General features: G+C 27.2%; 1 protein-coding gene across 2 annotated transcripts in view; it reads right to left on the reverse strand.

Annotated features, from left to right (window-relative positions):
• The window catches only part of LOC107448581 (protein prune homolog 2), a 27,311-nt gene that overhangs the window by 5,148 nt on the left and 6,054 nt on the right, over nucleotides 1-16,109 (reverse strand). For both annotated transcript variants that reach the window (XM_016063843.3, XM_016063844.3), the window contains exons 2-9: nucleotides 15,332-15,457; nucleotides 13,995-14,184; nucleotides 12,990-13,080; nucleotides 11,494-11,715; nucleotides 10,544-10,660; nucleotides 8,594-8,696; nucleotides 6,049-6,180; nucleotides 263-349 (exon numbers count right to left, since the gene is read on the reverse strand). In XM_016063843.3, coding sequence (XP_015919329.1) covers nucleotides 263-349; nucleotides 6,049-6,180; nucleotides 8,594-8,696; nucleotides 10,544-10,660; nucleotides 11,494-11,715; nucleotides 12,990-13,080; nucleotides 13,995-14,184; nucleotides 15,332-15,457 — 1,068 coding nt within the window. The remainder of the gene's footprint in view (nucleotides 1-262; nucleotides 350-6,048; nucleotides 6,181-8,593; nucleotides 8,697-10,543; nucleotides 10,661-11,493; nucleotides 11,716-12,989; nucleotides 13,081-13,994; nucleotides 14,185-15,331; nucleotides 15,458-16,109) is intronic.

Below are 16,109 nucleotides of genomic sequence, written 5' to 3' on the forward strand. Positions count from 1 at the left end.
TATATATATATATATATCGTGAGAATTGCCTGGTCTGGGCAGTAAATTTTGGTAGGGATTCTGATATTAAAAAATTGATGACATTTGTTTTCGATATTACTTACGTTTGTTTTTTAAAATATTATAAAACTTATCATACATTTTCGATTAAACGTATTTTTAGAAATCCTCATAATTTTTTCTTGTAATAATACATTTTTAATATATTATCAACCATGGTTGGTGATGAAAAAAAAAATTGAAAAAGAACTGTCAATATTACCTGATAAAGGGTTTTGTCATTATTACGATAGTTTTCAACCAAAATGTAGGGTGTACTAAGTATAATCCTTTTAAGTTTTTTCTTAACCTAAAATAAAAAAATACATATTATAAATAAACTTTTTTATTTACTTATATTAGTATATACAAAGTATACTTTTCATACATTTATATACTTTTCCATATTTAGACTCCATCAGTGTAATCAATTTGACTGGTAATTTGACATGTCACTCGAAATACACACCACCTTTGATTTAAAACATTTCAAAATTTACGTAAAAAGTAATTTTGATATTTCGATGAATATTGTGAAGATTTCAATGACTCATAATGGATAAATTATGTGTATAGGGTATAAGTGGGGAGTAACATAAGAGGTAAATGGCATCCATGATTTTTCTGGCCTCTACGCATGCTTTCATTGAAATTCTCAATTATATTTCAAAAATTATTGTTGAGTTTCGTTGATGCTGCGCTTAAATTCCTCCTTCAAAACGTGAATAGTGATAGTCTTGTTGAGAAAAACCCTAAGTATTAAATTGTATGACCTGGTTGGTCAAATCTGATCACCAAAACTGGAATTTACACGACCTAAAAATGCTGCCCAAAACTGTACTCAATTAGGAAAACAAGTCTCTCTTTTGTGTAGAGCTCCATTTTTAGTAACTTTGAACTGTCGGTTGTCCCAATTTCTTTGGCAACATTTGATTGTTTCTTTTTTACTATTTTTTAAAATTCACATAACATTTTATTATTTTATAACATTATATTATTTTGTAACATTATATTATTTTATAACATTGTATTAATTTATTGCATTATATTATTTTTGTCTATTCACATCGTAAACCGTGGTGGTGCGGGGAATAGAGCACTTGCCTCCCTAAACGCAGGCTATAAAATAAAATCTATTCATATTTTGCATGAATTTTGGGATACCCTTTAGATACCTATTACTTTATTACATTACATTATTTTTTTTCTATTCACATCATAAACCGTGGTCGGTCGGGGTATAGAAAACTTGTCTCCCAATCAATATATTGATAGTCATTTGCTTTAACGCAGGATATAAAATAAAATCTATTCACATATGCATGAATTTTGGAATACCCTTTAGTTACGTAACATTCACGCGGTAAAGATGAAATTTTTGATTCATGGTTACTTCTAATTTATCATTCTTATTGCTTTCACATTAAAATATCTACTAAGACATATTTTTTATTAAAGTTAAGTGTGTGGATAAAAAGCCGAAAAAAACTGCTTAAGGGCTATTCCTCCATGTCTCGCTAGAAAATCAGACATCATAGTTTTATCTAAAATTTTTTATACAACGTATTTTCATGCATTTACATTTGATGCAAAAATATTTCAAACATCGATAATATAATACGTTACGATAATATAATAACAAAATACGTTTCGAGGTAAAATATAGATTAATTTGCATGTGAATTGCATGGGACAGCAACCACTCGTAATTTATTACCGTAAACCGGGGCGAGTCTACCCATTTTTTTCAGTTTGTCAACTTTCAAGTGGTCAAACTTTTGTAAATATTAAAGAAAAAAGGCTTTTAATAGATAATATACCTTTAATATTTATCCCTCTTTAAAGCTGTGAAATCGATTTTAGAAAATATTAACAGTTACGCTGTTACTGTATATTTTTATAGAACTGCTGACAAATCTCTCGTATGGGGCGAGTCTACCCATTCTACTAAAATGAATGTTAACATTGTAAATAATCAAATTTTACTATTAAATTGTTATTTTAGTTACTATATAGGATATTTATGAAGTAAAATTCATAACTTTATTATATATTCCATTTTTTTATTCATAAAATAACACAAATTGAGTATTTGATCGATTATCACATTTTGATCACAGTTTTGTTTTTATAATCATTAACATTATAAAATAACATTTTTTTCTGATTATTGTTGATAAAAATAAATTAAAATTAATATAAATTTACAATTAAATAATTAATAAATAATAATAATTAAAGATTATTAACAAAATCGAAATTCAAACATTAGGAATCATGAAAAATCCTTTTCCCATTCTTTTGGGAGGTAATAATAATTTATAAATAATAATTTATTTAACTTGCATTAAATAAAAAAAGTTAATTTTGTAATATAAAAATTGAAAAAATAGGTAAAATAAACATATTTTATATTTACATTTATATTTAACCTATAAATTTTCTTATTAATGATAAATTTATCAATGCAGAATTAAAATAATATACTCAAATTCATTTAAAATGACTTAATTTTAATATAAACAAAGTTCTAAATTATATTATTATGCTTTATTAAAACTAAATACGAATGGGTAGACTCGCCCCGCGAATTCTGGCTTTTTGTTTACAACAGCAAAACTTACATTCTTTTTGTTTTTTTTTATATAAAATTAATGTAATCTTAGTCTTAGATAAGTTTATCACTTAACCAAAGTGAAAATAGTAATAATAATAATATACTTACGGAGCACCAACTAAAAGTTTGCTGATTTTCAATACAAATCTCTCAAAAGACGTTTGAACAGGTCGGTTAAAAAGACACCAAATAAATAAAAACGGATCAAACTACTACAGCTCCATCTTCCTTAGAGTCTGAACTAAGTCCTCGGTCGGTAAAAAAAAATTTATTTGCAATTTAAAATAGTGAAAATTAAATAAAACTAAAATGGGTAGACTCGCCCCTGGATGGGTAGACTCACCCCGGTTTACGGTACTTTATTATCATTGCAATTGCAGAACAAAAATATGTCTAGAAATCTTAGGATTATAATCTAAATTTAACCAAATTAATTTATTAAGGAATGAAAAAGTAAACTATAGAAAAAGTAAAAACGTAAAGTGTGTGCGGGACGCATTTTTCAAGAGTGGAACAATTGCAAATGTTACTAAACAAAAGTTTCAATTATAATTTGTCACTTTATTATCTTCCCAATTTAAAAACAAAAATAAGTCAAGAAATCTAAGGATTCATTCAAAATTAAACGCAGTTAAATTATTAAGGATTAATAATGTAAAATGTAGAAAAAGTTAAAACGTTAAGTGTGTAGCGTTTGAAAATATTACTAAACTAAACCTTTCGGAATGACAGAAAATGAATGTATGCGTTAAAGAAAATATCTATTCTGTATATTGAAATAGACAAGCTTTTATTTTAACTTGGTTTTATGCAAAAAAGATTATTAAGTGAGAGTTTCCAAATTATATAAATCTTTATAACTATCTTTAAAATTATACAAAATTTTATAAATCAATTTAAATATCTCTTAATAAATTTTTTTTAGCTAAAGTGGGATGCGTTTTCTTTTTTAATGCATCTTTAAGAGCACACAACTTATGTAAGAATGCCTTTTGATCGCTCAACATGTGGCGAATATTGTTTCCCCTTTTTTCTGTTTTGTGCATTTTTCCCTGCACAGTAACTAAAACAAAGGTGAAACAACTTTTACAAGGTTGCTTCGCTACCCGCTCCGGAATGAACAGCATAGTTTTCTCCTTACATTAACTACAGAACAGATGAAACAACTTAAGCAACGTGACATTGAAATTCAGATGGATTTTTAAGTTTTCAGAATATGGTATTGATTGTTCAAAAACTCTTTTAAATATTCAAATTTTTAAGTACTTTATTCCAAATTAAAGACATTCTTGCTTTTTAATGCTGCACGTATAAGGAATATTTTATGTTATGTACAACAGTTAGCTACAAAGTTTAGGCACGCATATAATTTTCCGATAAATTCTTAACTAATGCATATTTTTCCCAACAATATTATTGAATGTGTAATAAGAAATGATATCATAGAAATGCTATCACAGAAAAGAAAACAATAACTAAAACTGAAAAACGAAAAAATATGCTTGCATTTTTATAAATTTTAACTGCCACAATACTTCACACACAACTATAAATGTTTTTTCAATGAAAAAAAAATTATAATTGATGTGATAATACTTTTATTTGTCAACTGAAACACACGGTTTTTCATGATATATGATTTTTCCATAAATTCTTGGATAATGCGTATTTTTTGCCAATTATTTTACTGGAGGTGTAATAAGTTGTTAGAAAGGGGGTATCATAGAAAATGAAGATAATAATGAAAACTGTAGAGCTTAAAAAATATAATTTATATCAATTTTTTCTACCACTTAAGTTAAGGCATAACTGTCAATATTTTTTCGAAGGAAATGAAATAAAAAAAAAATTTAATTCATGTGTTAACATTTTTATCAATCAACACTGTGTGTTAACATTTTTGTTGGCACACAGCTTTCCATGACCATTTTGCATAAATGTGGTTGCAATTTTAATATTGTGCTCAATTTTCTATTTTTATAAGGTGATTATGGGATTAATGGTATAAAATCCTTTATCTTAGACAAAAGAGAAAGAAGAAAAACATCGAGAAAATGCGATCGAGAAACGAGAATATGCATTAAATAGCATATTCTCGGCCTCTAATTCTTTTAACCAAACCAAGAAATTACAATAATGGACTCAACAATTTATAAAATATTTTTCAACAATGATACCACGCTGATCTTTTAAGTAGCGTGCCATTTTAAAAACCTTGAGCTGGTAGCAAACCCTCTGTTTTTTTCGTTTCGTTGGCAACATTTTATTCCACACAAATAGTGCGAAATTGAAATCTTACGAGAATTTTAAGGCATTCTTCTTTTTTCTTTTTTATCTGTATCTGTATTATTTAGGGGTCTGTATTTATCTTTATCTGTACTTTTTAGAAGTAAAGATATTGCCCCCAAACACAATTAACGCTAAAACACTTTTTTAACTGCCAGGCTTTTCTAGCTCCATAGATTAAACTCGGCTCGCCCTCAGAGGACATCTTGTACAATCTCCAGGTGCCAGAACTCGCAAAGCTCATCCTCCTAACTTTTTTGAAATATTTTGCACTGATATAGACACGACAACAGCATTTAGGAGTAATCTTAACTCGTTATTTATATCTAACATATTTGACACTTTTTGAAAAATGCTGTTTAAAGGAAAATAAGTACTTTCTTCAATATTAGCAACAAAATCACAGATACAGAAAGTTTTAGATTATTTTAATTGAATATACTTTGATTTTTAAATAATAGTACAATCATTATTTAAGTATAAAATCACTACCAAATGTTTCAGAAATAATTGTTGTAATATATATCTAAGAAAAATAAATAAATATTTAAGATGAGCATCTTTTAACTTTGTTAAGTCTAATTTTTGGAAACTGAAATGGAATTTAAATCTGTGTTAAGATGGCTTTTTCTCGAAATTTATGTCTTGTAATAAAGAGAAAAAACTTCCTCCAATTAAATCCAATTCCGAAAAAACTAATTAAATAATTATTATTTCGAACAACTAATTTCTTTAAGAATTTAATGCCTTACTTAAAGCTATACTAATTGTCATTACTAATTTTTGATACAAATTTAGAGTGAGATATATAAAAGCAATAATTTTGTAATGAAATTAATATCCTTTATCACCTTCTATCAGCCATTTGATAATATCGTTTTAACCATTCAAAACTCGGCATACAACTTTAAGATGATAGTAAATCATGATTTGATTCATGATTTTGAAGTAAAACAATTAAACAATTATTATTTTGAACAACTAGTTTCTTTAACATTTTGTTTTACTTAAAACTATACTAATTGTTATTACTAATTGTTGATACAAATTTAGAGTAAGAGCTATGAAAGCAATAATTGCATTATGAAAATAATATCCTTTGTCACCTTCTGTCAATCATTTGATAACAACGCTTTAACCATCCAAAACTCGGCATACAACTTCGAGATGTGGCACCGTGAAGGTAAATCAATACGTAGTCTTCAGCAACTAATTGAGACAAGGTTGTCAAAACGTATCTAAAAATAAATGAACGTTTTTACACTTTTTTTAGTTTGTTTCATTAGTAAAAATAATCATCAGTAAAAATAATTTTAATCATAAAATTGGATATAAATTACAAAAATAATATAAAAAAATTGATCTATAAATTAAGGTTGAACAAACAACCTCCTGATATGTGTAAACTTTAAATATAAGCAGAAAAATGTGATCTTTATTTAAAAATATGTACCTAAAGAAAATATATATATATATATATATATATANATATATCTTTTGTTTAAATTCAATTAATTAAACTTTTAAATTTTTTAGTTATTTTTAATTATTATAGTATTTTTCAATTATTATTATATTACACAGTAATTTTTGCAGTAATATTTACTTAATTAGACTGATTCAGTGATTTTTTGATAATTAATACTTTAAAAATTACGGTATATCATATTTTTTGTTTCGTACCATGTTCCGGTAAAAATGGATTTCACCGTAGAATCTACAGTCACCCACCATAATTCAATCTGGAATTTTTTACAGCGTAGATCCAAATAACAGGAACTTTAAATGACATTATACTATCAAAAAGGTTTTTTGAATTGAAATTCTTATTTTTTTAACAGTTTTTTAATGTAATTAAAAAATCCTTCCTTCTGAGGTGAATCCATTTATGCTTTTGGATAGATAATTTCTTTGTAAAGAGATACAAACAGAAACAAAAATCTTGAAGCATTAATTAAGTAATAAAGTTTAATTAAATGTTGTCCAGTATAGGTGAGTCTTAGGAGATTAATAATAATTTAAAACTATGAAAAACAGAAAAACAGATTTTTGCAAACGAATAATATATATTTTTAAAATAAAAAAAGTTAGAAAGTTCGTACTCTGTAAAAAATTCCGGATCAAATTACAGTAAAAAGTGTTGGCACTCAAGGGCACTCAACTGCCAGCACTTTTTACCAGAAAATTCATTCTTATCGAAACATGTTACGGAACAAAAAAAATCTAATATACTGTAAATTTTACAGTAATAATTAGCGTAAAATCACTGAATCACTCTAATTAAATAAATATTGTTGTGAAAATTACGGTAAAATGTTTTACAGTAAAAATGGATTTTACGATAAAATGAATTTTACGGATGATGCAACTAAAGCTAAAGTGCCGGTACTTTATCATGTAACTTGATCCCGAATTTTTTACAGTGATGCGAAGATAAAGTACTTATTTCAATTAGAATCTATTTGAAGGGTGAAGGGAAAGTTAATGAAAGCACACATATTTTTTCAAGGGTGAGATACGAAATGCTAATACGCCAATGAATAGAATATCCTAATAGCTAAATTGTATGTGCTTTTTTTAAGTAAAAAAATACTAGCTCGGTAGTAAATAATTTGTGACGTAACAGTATAGTACAATAATACAATTTCAAATTTCCTTCTTATATTTTAAATTGTTAGATGATAAAAAAAATACTCAAAGATATAATATATTCATTAATTTTGGGATTATTTGCTTTTTTTCCCTCTTTGTTTTAAATTAATTAAACTTTGTACGATAACATAGAAATTACACTGTAAGAAATATCTGCTAAAAAGTTTTACTAATAATATCTTTTACTTATCCTTCTTAATTCATAAACCATTAATGTCAAAAACAATAATAACCGAAAAATATTAATGTCACTTTATTAAAGATACATTATAATTTTAAGAATAATATTAAATTATGTTTATTTTCCATAGTATTAGCAATATTTTGTGCAATTTTAATAACAATTTTCGAAATTTAGACTACTTGTTGATTTATTCAATAAATAACTATTACGTCATGAAATACTTCAAGATACTAAGGATAAAATGAGTTGATTATCTGGTTAGAATACAAGAAAATCTAAACTGTTTAAAACTACTTTTAGCCAAGCTTATTGGAATTAGACAAAGAGGCAGATATTGCCTTATGTTGATCGACAGTTTCGAAAAGGACATGAACATTCTGAAAACCAAAAATTGGTGGACAGTCGCCGAACGGAGAGACGCCGGGGAAAAACTTCTCGAGAAGGCCTCACCCAGGGCTGTTGTACTACTGAAGAAGAATAACCATTCTAATGTCCAATTTGAAATTGACATGAAATCTTTAACATTTTGTTTAGGTAACAATTTTGATTTGTTTTAGAGATATCTATTAATATAGGTAGTTAAAATTCAACAAAAAAATTCAACTATTTAAGTTTAACTTTTATAGTGTACAAGACTTTGTGTATTTGAGTTTGCTTTGGATATTCAATTTTGAAATCAAATATTATCCAGGAAATTTTCCAACAAAATTAAACTCTCATTTTCCTTCTCAGTTTTTTTAAAACTTTATTTTACTTTTTCTTAGAAAGATTATTCAACAAATAATAAAAATAACGAATTATATTTTTATACTTACAAGAAAAGATTGTCCATAACGTAATCGTAGTCAAGTCTAGCACGGTCTGGTAAGTAACATGCACTGAAGACTATAATGACTAAATTCGATGATCCGATGTAACCTAAATCAAAAGAGTCACAATGTATTCAAGACGCATCATTACATATTCGGATGTAGTATTTAACTTTTATATGAATCCTTACAGTTTATCAGAGGAGAAATGTTTTTGATAATATGAGGTTTTGATGCGTCCGGCAATGTGCAAAATGCATACTTAAAATTAACAAAATTTTCTTTCCTTTGACGAAACAATGACTCTAGAAATGCTTCGCTCGAACTTTCTATAAATTGTTTGCTATCTGCATTGATTTCATTTGTTTGCTATCTGCTTTGAGGCTCAATGAAACATGTCATCGATTGCACAATCGATTAGGAAATAAAACATAAAATGAGTATAAATGTATGAGTGTTCAATCGAAGTCAGGCATTGAACCCTTGAAGACTGATTGGCAAGTAAGAGCACTATCCTCTGTACCATCCCGTCACGCAGTGTAAATGACGCAAAACTCAAATAAATTAATGTTAGAGAGCTAAAAAACTGCACTAAGATAATACACGTGTGAGAAAGTAGCTGCATCAAATAAATGAGAATTCGCATTTCAACAAAATTCGCGTGATTTCGTGACGAAATATTGGTCAAAAATTACGAAATATGCCCCAAGGATTGTAGAATATGGTCATAATTAGAGTTTTAGTTCTAAGAATGGGTACAAAAATAATTCACTCTTTCTTATAATACAAACTGTTTAAACGGAGAAAATATGTTTAAATTGCTTTTGTATAATACTTTGTGGTTACAACATAAACTTCTGACTAAAGTTATTAATAAAAATAATTGTTTAATTTAATAAATAAATTTCATCTTAGTTACATTATACAGCTTTAACCTCTTTTACTTAAAGTTAAGATTTTTTACTGTTTTTAAACGTCTTGAGTTTGCATTCATACATTTTCCTTGCCAGAATTTATGCAAATTAAAAAATTATTGCAATTTTTTGTTTAAATTTAAGAAAATTCAATCGCAACTTGATTGAACTTTTGATCAACTTGCAAATAGACGTAGGTGGAGCATAGTAGGACAGGATACCTTTTTTTGGTAAAATAAATAAATATATTAATTGAAAAAAGTATGAAGTAAATTAGTAAAATCCGTTTGCTATCTTTATAGTAAATTGCCTAAGGAAAATTTTGGTATGCTTTATTTTATTTTTGAGGAAACAGAAATTTAGTCTGAATATGTGAGGTCTTTCGATTAAATTCTGTTCAAAATAAATGATGACACAAACTAAAATGTTATAAGAAATTTGAAGTCTACTACTTGTCATCTACTTTTTCTAAAGTTTATACATCTTACATAAATCTATTGAATGGAATCAAAACGTTTTAGAGAATTTTAGATCTGCAGTTTAATTATCATTTATCTTTTATTGAATCTAGTTTTAAAAGTATTTAACTAACTACAGTTATAATTTTTTTACATAAACTATCCCTCGTAACATCTCATAATTTAATTTATTTTCTTGCTTTACTTCTCTCTTTTGTTTTTACGTCAGATCTAGTTTCTAAAATCGTTAAAATTTGTTGTCTCGAGTACTTTTTACATTAAATTTGGTGCAGTTTAGACTTTTGTTTTTCATGCCATTGCAAATTTAAACCCAAAGTTTAATTATATCCGCACTAAATTAAATTTTTAGTGTCTTTTCATATCATAAGACTTAATTTGGATTTGAAATCAAACTAATAATAATTGATGCGGATATATTTAAATTTTAAGCCGAAATTCGATTTCGAATTTCGATTTTTCATTCATAATATTTTTCTTCAGCTTTGAAAAATGTAAGGAAAAACAGCCTCATTTATGTAAATACATTTTTTAATGAAGGAAACTTAAAGTAAGAATATTCTCACCTCCATGTGATAAAACTTTTTTATAAGGTTCAATAACTTTCATATCAATACGCCTTTCCTCTCCACCAACTACGCATGATTTCCAATGGCCTCCATCGTCTCGAATTTCTTCAGTTGCTAAAATATTAATTGTTTTAAAATTGAAATTGCAAAGATTTAAAATGAAAAATACTAAAGGAGGAGGATAGTCTGACCTTACATACAGGTGACGTCACTTTGGAGTCACAGACTCGAAATCATAGAACAATTGATCACAGACTCGAAATTAGTCTCTTTAAATATTTATATTGAGCTCCATACTTAAACTAATCTAAGAAAAATTTTGCTATTGACGAAAGAAGAATATTTGGTTGGGATTGTGTCTAAAAACAGGAAAAAATAGGTATTTTTTGTTAACCATTTGGAATTGTATAAAAAATACCAAGAATTTAAAATTTAATAATTCCAAAAAAGACTTAAGAAAAAAAGGATACAAAATAATCATAATTCTCCTGTTAATAGCTTTCGCTAAACTGTATTAAGCGAGACAAAAAAGAAGAAAGAAAAAATCAACTTCGTCACAAAATAACTAAAAAAACTAATGACCGCATCTATAACATTTTGATATCAGAATGGATTTTTAAACATTTCTATAGAAATGTTCAAAATTTCCTATTATTTCATCAAATAGTTTTTTAGTTATAACAGCAAGAAGCTCAAGCAGTGAATATAACTATTATAACCTTATATAACTATTATAACTTGTATAACTATGCAACTTATATTATAACCTTATATAACTATTATAACCTTATATTATAACCTTATATAACTATTTTTTTAACTTCAAAATGTAATTCAAATTCATTTTAGAACACCCTATACACCAGGTTTCACTTATCTAGTTAATTTTATGATGGAATTATTGTTATCTCCTTTTTACTTAATATATTAGTTTGAAAAATATTTACTATCAAATAAATCATCATCCAGATCATCTGGAGTATCAATATCATCCGGAGTAGCTAGGTCATCGAGAGTTGTGAATCCATCACTTCTATTACTTAAAGAGTCAATGCTTCTTTGGTCATCATCTTTAAGAACATCTGAACTAAGAATATCTGGATTTACCGTTATTTTGCGTCGTGAATCCACATTCTTAGCATTAGAAGTACTTAGAGTTTTAGGTCTCTCTGAAAAAAGGAGGGCATTGTTAGTGAATACGAATGCGTATTGAAGGGTTTGGGGCAAGATAAGTCACAGTTTTTCAAAAATGACATTTTTACCTCAAAATTGTTATTATAAAGTATATAGTATATATTATAAAGTTATATAGTATAAATTTTAGACAGGTATTTCACAAGTGTTACTATATTCCGCAAGATAACAACACAAAACATAGAAACATCTTCATGCCCGTAGTTTTCCTGAACAATTTGAAAATGTGACTTATCATTTAACTGCCTCCAGCTCTTCACAATAAAGGCGTCTACCAACATTTGAAAAATCAATTATTTTCATATAATGATAGATGCCTTTATTTTATTTTTAGCTTATTAAGCTTTATGTAAGCCTAATTTTTAAATTAATGGTATAAAACTTTGAAATTATGTAACATTGCACGCTATTCATTATTAAAATTATGTGCTACTCTTAATTTATTAGCTACTTCAGTTAAGTGTTTCATACATTTTTGGATAAATATGATTTACTAAATACCACTTTATACAATACGCCTCCAAATAATTATGTGTTTAAGTTTTCGTCGTTACATTTGATTGAAATACTTTTAGTAAATAGTCTACTTTCATGTAGAAATTTTATTTGCATTCATATAGCTTATATATTTAACTTCCGTTTCTCAATCTTAAGACACTTCCGCGGTCACTGAAAATGAGTACAACTTTAATTTTTAAGTACTGAATGCGAATTTATTTTTGTTCCTAAAAATTAATTCCCAATAAATTCATTCAAATAAAAATTCAAAAATGGCGCATTTAAAGGTACAATGCACTTAACCCCTTCAGGACCGTGATTCTGTGATTCTCCCTTCACGACCCATGGTATGACACGGGCCTTTATGACTCCAAAGGCTCAAGATCTTCCGGACGTGATCTAAATAAGGTACTTTTGTATTACATCTCGTATTATTACGTATAAGTATGCTAAGCGTTTATTTTTATTTTTCTGCAGTTTGTTAAAATGTATTTTTTGACATTTTGCAGTATTTTATTCTGGTTTTTTTAATATAAATTTGACATTTTTCAGAAGTTTTATATGGCCTTCTTACCAAAACGTTTTCTATGGCAGCAGAAGTTTCATATTAATGCTATAAAATGTTATAAAATATAAAAAATATATTTCAAAATATAAAAAATATATTATAAAATATAAAAAATATTTTATAAAATATGAAATATATATTATAAAATAATTCAAGATCAAAATTTTTTTCATAAAATGTAACCTTTTCTGGACCGATTAGGTGGATGATGACCCTTTCCCATAATAGAAAAAGTTGTTGATTCTTCTTCATCATCATCCTCCGTATCAAGACCCTGTAAGAAAATAATTGTATCAAGACACAGAAATTTAACTTAATAACAAAAGTTTAAATTTTGAAGTTCATACAATTTCACATGAGCTACATAATTACGGGACACCAGGTGGTAGAGTGGTAGCGCTTCGCGCTCCCATGCCACAGGTCCTGGGTTTGATCCTCGGGCGGAGGTTGACTCAGTCTTTTATCCCTTCAGTGGGTAGATAAATGAGTACAAAGCATGCTTGGGAACTGAACTCTGGGAGTTACGCGTTCGGCTAACCACCTAACCGGAACATCTGCTCCTGCACCCCAGAGCCCAAGGTCCAGAAAACTGAGATGGACACAGTAGGCCTTGGCCCTCAATGGGCTGTCGCGCCACTGAGTTTAGGTCAATTTTGAATGTTGCGTTTCCAATCCTGCTAAATAGTTCTTGGCATTTATTTAAATTCAAATCGCATGAAACATTTTCTTTAATAATTAAGTGGATAAAGATTCGAAAGACACTTTAATGAAAAAACTTTAAAGTTTACACATTGACAAAAAATATAGTTATGCCTTGCTTTTATTTCTTGCCAACAAGATTCCATTTAGCGAAATCTGAAAATTTCTAAACTCATTTAAAAATTTGGCGTTTTAGCATTTGAACTCTTGGCGATTTGCTTTGCTGCCAAAAGAACGACTTTCTAATTATTCGTCGACTGTTTTTGACTAAACGCACTAGGAATCTTCTTCCATTCCGAAGCCACTTAAAGACTGTCACTTAATACCTTCATCCACTAAAATCTACCAGATTCAAAGACTTGACAAAAATTTATGCTGCACAATTGAACACGACTAAAATAAGATCTCATCCCGAAAAATCGTAAATTTTCAAAAATATCTTTTAAAACATCTTTTTATTAAAATCTTCAATTATGAATGAGCACTTACTTGAGCCTCTCTACTCCTTTTTTTCAAAAGTTTCAAATGAAGGGGGCTATCTGGAAAATCAACTGTTTCTGCGAAGTAACCTCTAGATCCTTGAGCATCGTCCTCTGGATCTGAATCTATGTCTCTGCTGCCACTTTGTAGTGGATCAGAAAATTGGCATTTTTCAGTGGATTCTTCTTTCTCTGTCCCACTGAAAACATGAAAAAATTCAATTAATTAATTAAGCTTCAATTAATTAATATTTCCAAAAACATATTATTGCATTTAATTAAATTTTATAAAAATTTTCAAGCATTAATTACTATAATAATTTTTTTTCTCATTTATACTATTTTTCTTCTGAAATTTATAATTTGTTCGGGATTAAGAATAACTAACCAAAATTTATACAGGAACAGTTTTATACTTAAATTTATAATTAGAGTCGGTAATAAGATATAACAAACATACTTAAAATATTTGGTTATTATTTTATATAGACTGATATCTAAATTGTGGAGTATGTGATTTTTAGCACATTATACAAATTCAAAAAATATTAATTACATAACTTTAAAATATTACATAAAATTTGCATAAAATATTTGGTCATTATTTTCTAGAAACTTACATTTAAATTGCAGAATTCGTGAATTTTAATATATTTTACAAATTCAAAAAATAACTGTACACATAAAATATTTGGTTATTATTTTCTACAGTTTGATATCTTAATTACCGAGAACGTGGTTTTTAATATATTATTCAAATTCAAAAATTATTTTTTACTTAACTATACGCATAAAATATTTGGTTGTTATTTTCTATAGACTGATATCTGAATTGCTGTGTATGCTATTTTTAACATATCACACAAATTCAAATAATATTTATATTGTGTTCCATAATAATCACCTCTTAATATATATTTTTAAAATCATTGTCAAAAATGAAGCAAGAAGAATTTTTATAAATTCTTGATGACTCAAGAACGAAAAAAAAGCAAAGTTAAAAGTATTGAAACTTTTTAGCTGTCTGAAGGAAAATTAGACGAGATGAAAAACGGCTTTCATGTTTTGGTGGTCAACCAAACCGATTTTAATATCTTCCTGTTTTCCTCGATAATGATTTTAACGCTTTTTTTTCCATTTACTTATGACTTTTATTATGTATATTTCTTGGACTCATTTCCGACACTATAGTTGAATAGTTGGAAAAAGTTAGGACATTTCAAATAATGTAATTTATTTGAACCCTCAGAAGTTTCACAGTTAAAAATTGAAAGCATGAAACATTTAAATGTAAACTTATCCACTCATAGTTAGAAAAATTAGGATATTTCAAATAATGTAAATTACCAATCCTTAGAAGTTTCACAGCTTTCTGGTGATGCTTTTCCGGTTGCAATTTCAGCATCAGAGTCCTTAGGATTTGCCAGCCTGTTGTTACGAAGTACAACGGTTGGAGTCAAATCTTCAGTCATTCTATTTTAAATAAACAAAAAATTCTAAGCATCAAAAATTGTCAAGGTTTAAACAACATTTTAATTATATTATGTAAGTAAACAATAAATATTAATTTTTTAATTGATGATTAACATAATAAAAGAAGAGAATTTGCAATATAAAACAAATACTCATTTTTCGAGAAATATGTAATTTTTTTTATATCAGAAATGGAAAATTAACTGACTTCGTCGAGAAATTATTATAGTTATTTAAATAATTACCTTGAATTTAGTGCTACAAATAAAACTAAAATAAATTTTGCATATTTTCTTAACAAACGGTCATGATTTAATTAGCTACGGAATAAAAATATTTTTCCTTCGCTCATTAATATGTTAATGAATGTTTCATTCCTTGCTTTATACATTACTTTAAAATGTTTGTTTTTCGATTTTATATTTATATATGGTTTTAAATTCTATTAACTTTTTGCCTAAGCAAATTGGAAACATTGTGTCTTGGGTGCTTTTATCCCTGTAGAGTGCATTACCCTTAATTGAAATTTCTTTCAAATAATTCTTAATTCCTTGAGGATAAATGAAAAATCCCGAGTTTCATATTTTAAATTTATTTCTAAATGTCAATGTCAATTATATATTTTTATTGATATATAATTTCTATATATATA

This window comes from Parasteatoda tepidariorum, chromosome X1 (genome assembly GCF_043381705.1).
Source record: "Parasteatoda tepidariorum isolate YZ-2023 chromosome X1, CAS_Ptep_4.0, whole genome shotgun sequence".
NCBI classification, from domain to species: domain Eukaryota; kingdom Metazoa; phylum Arthropoda; class Arachnida; order Araneae; family Theridiidae; genus Parasteatoda; species Parasteatoda tepidariorum.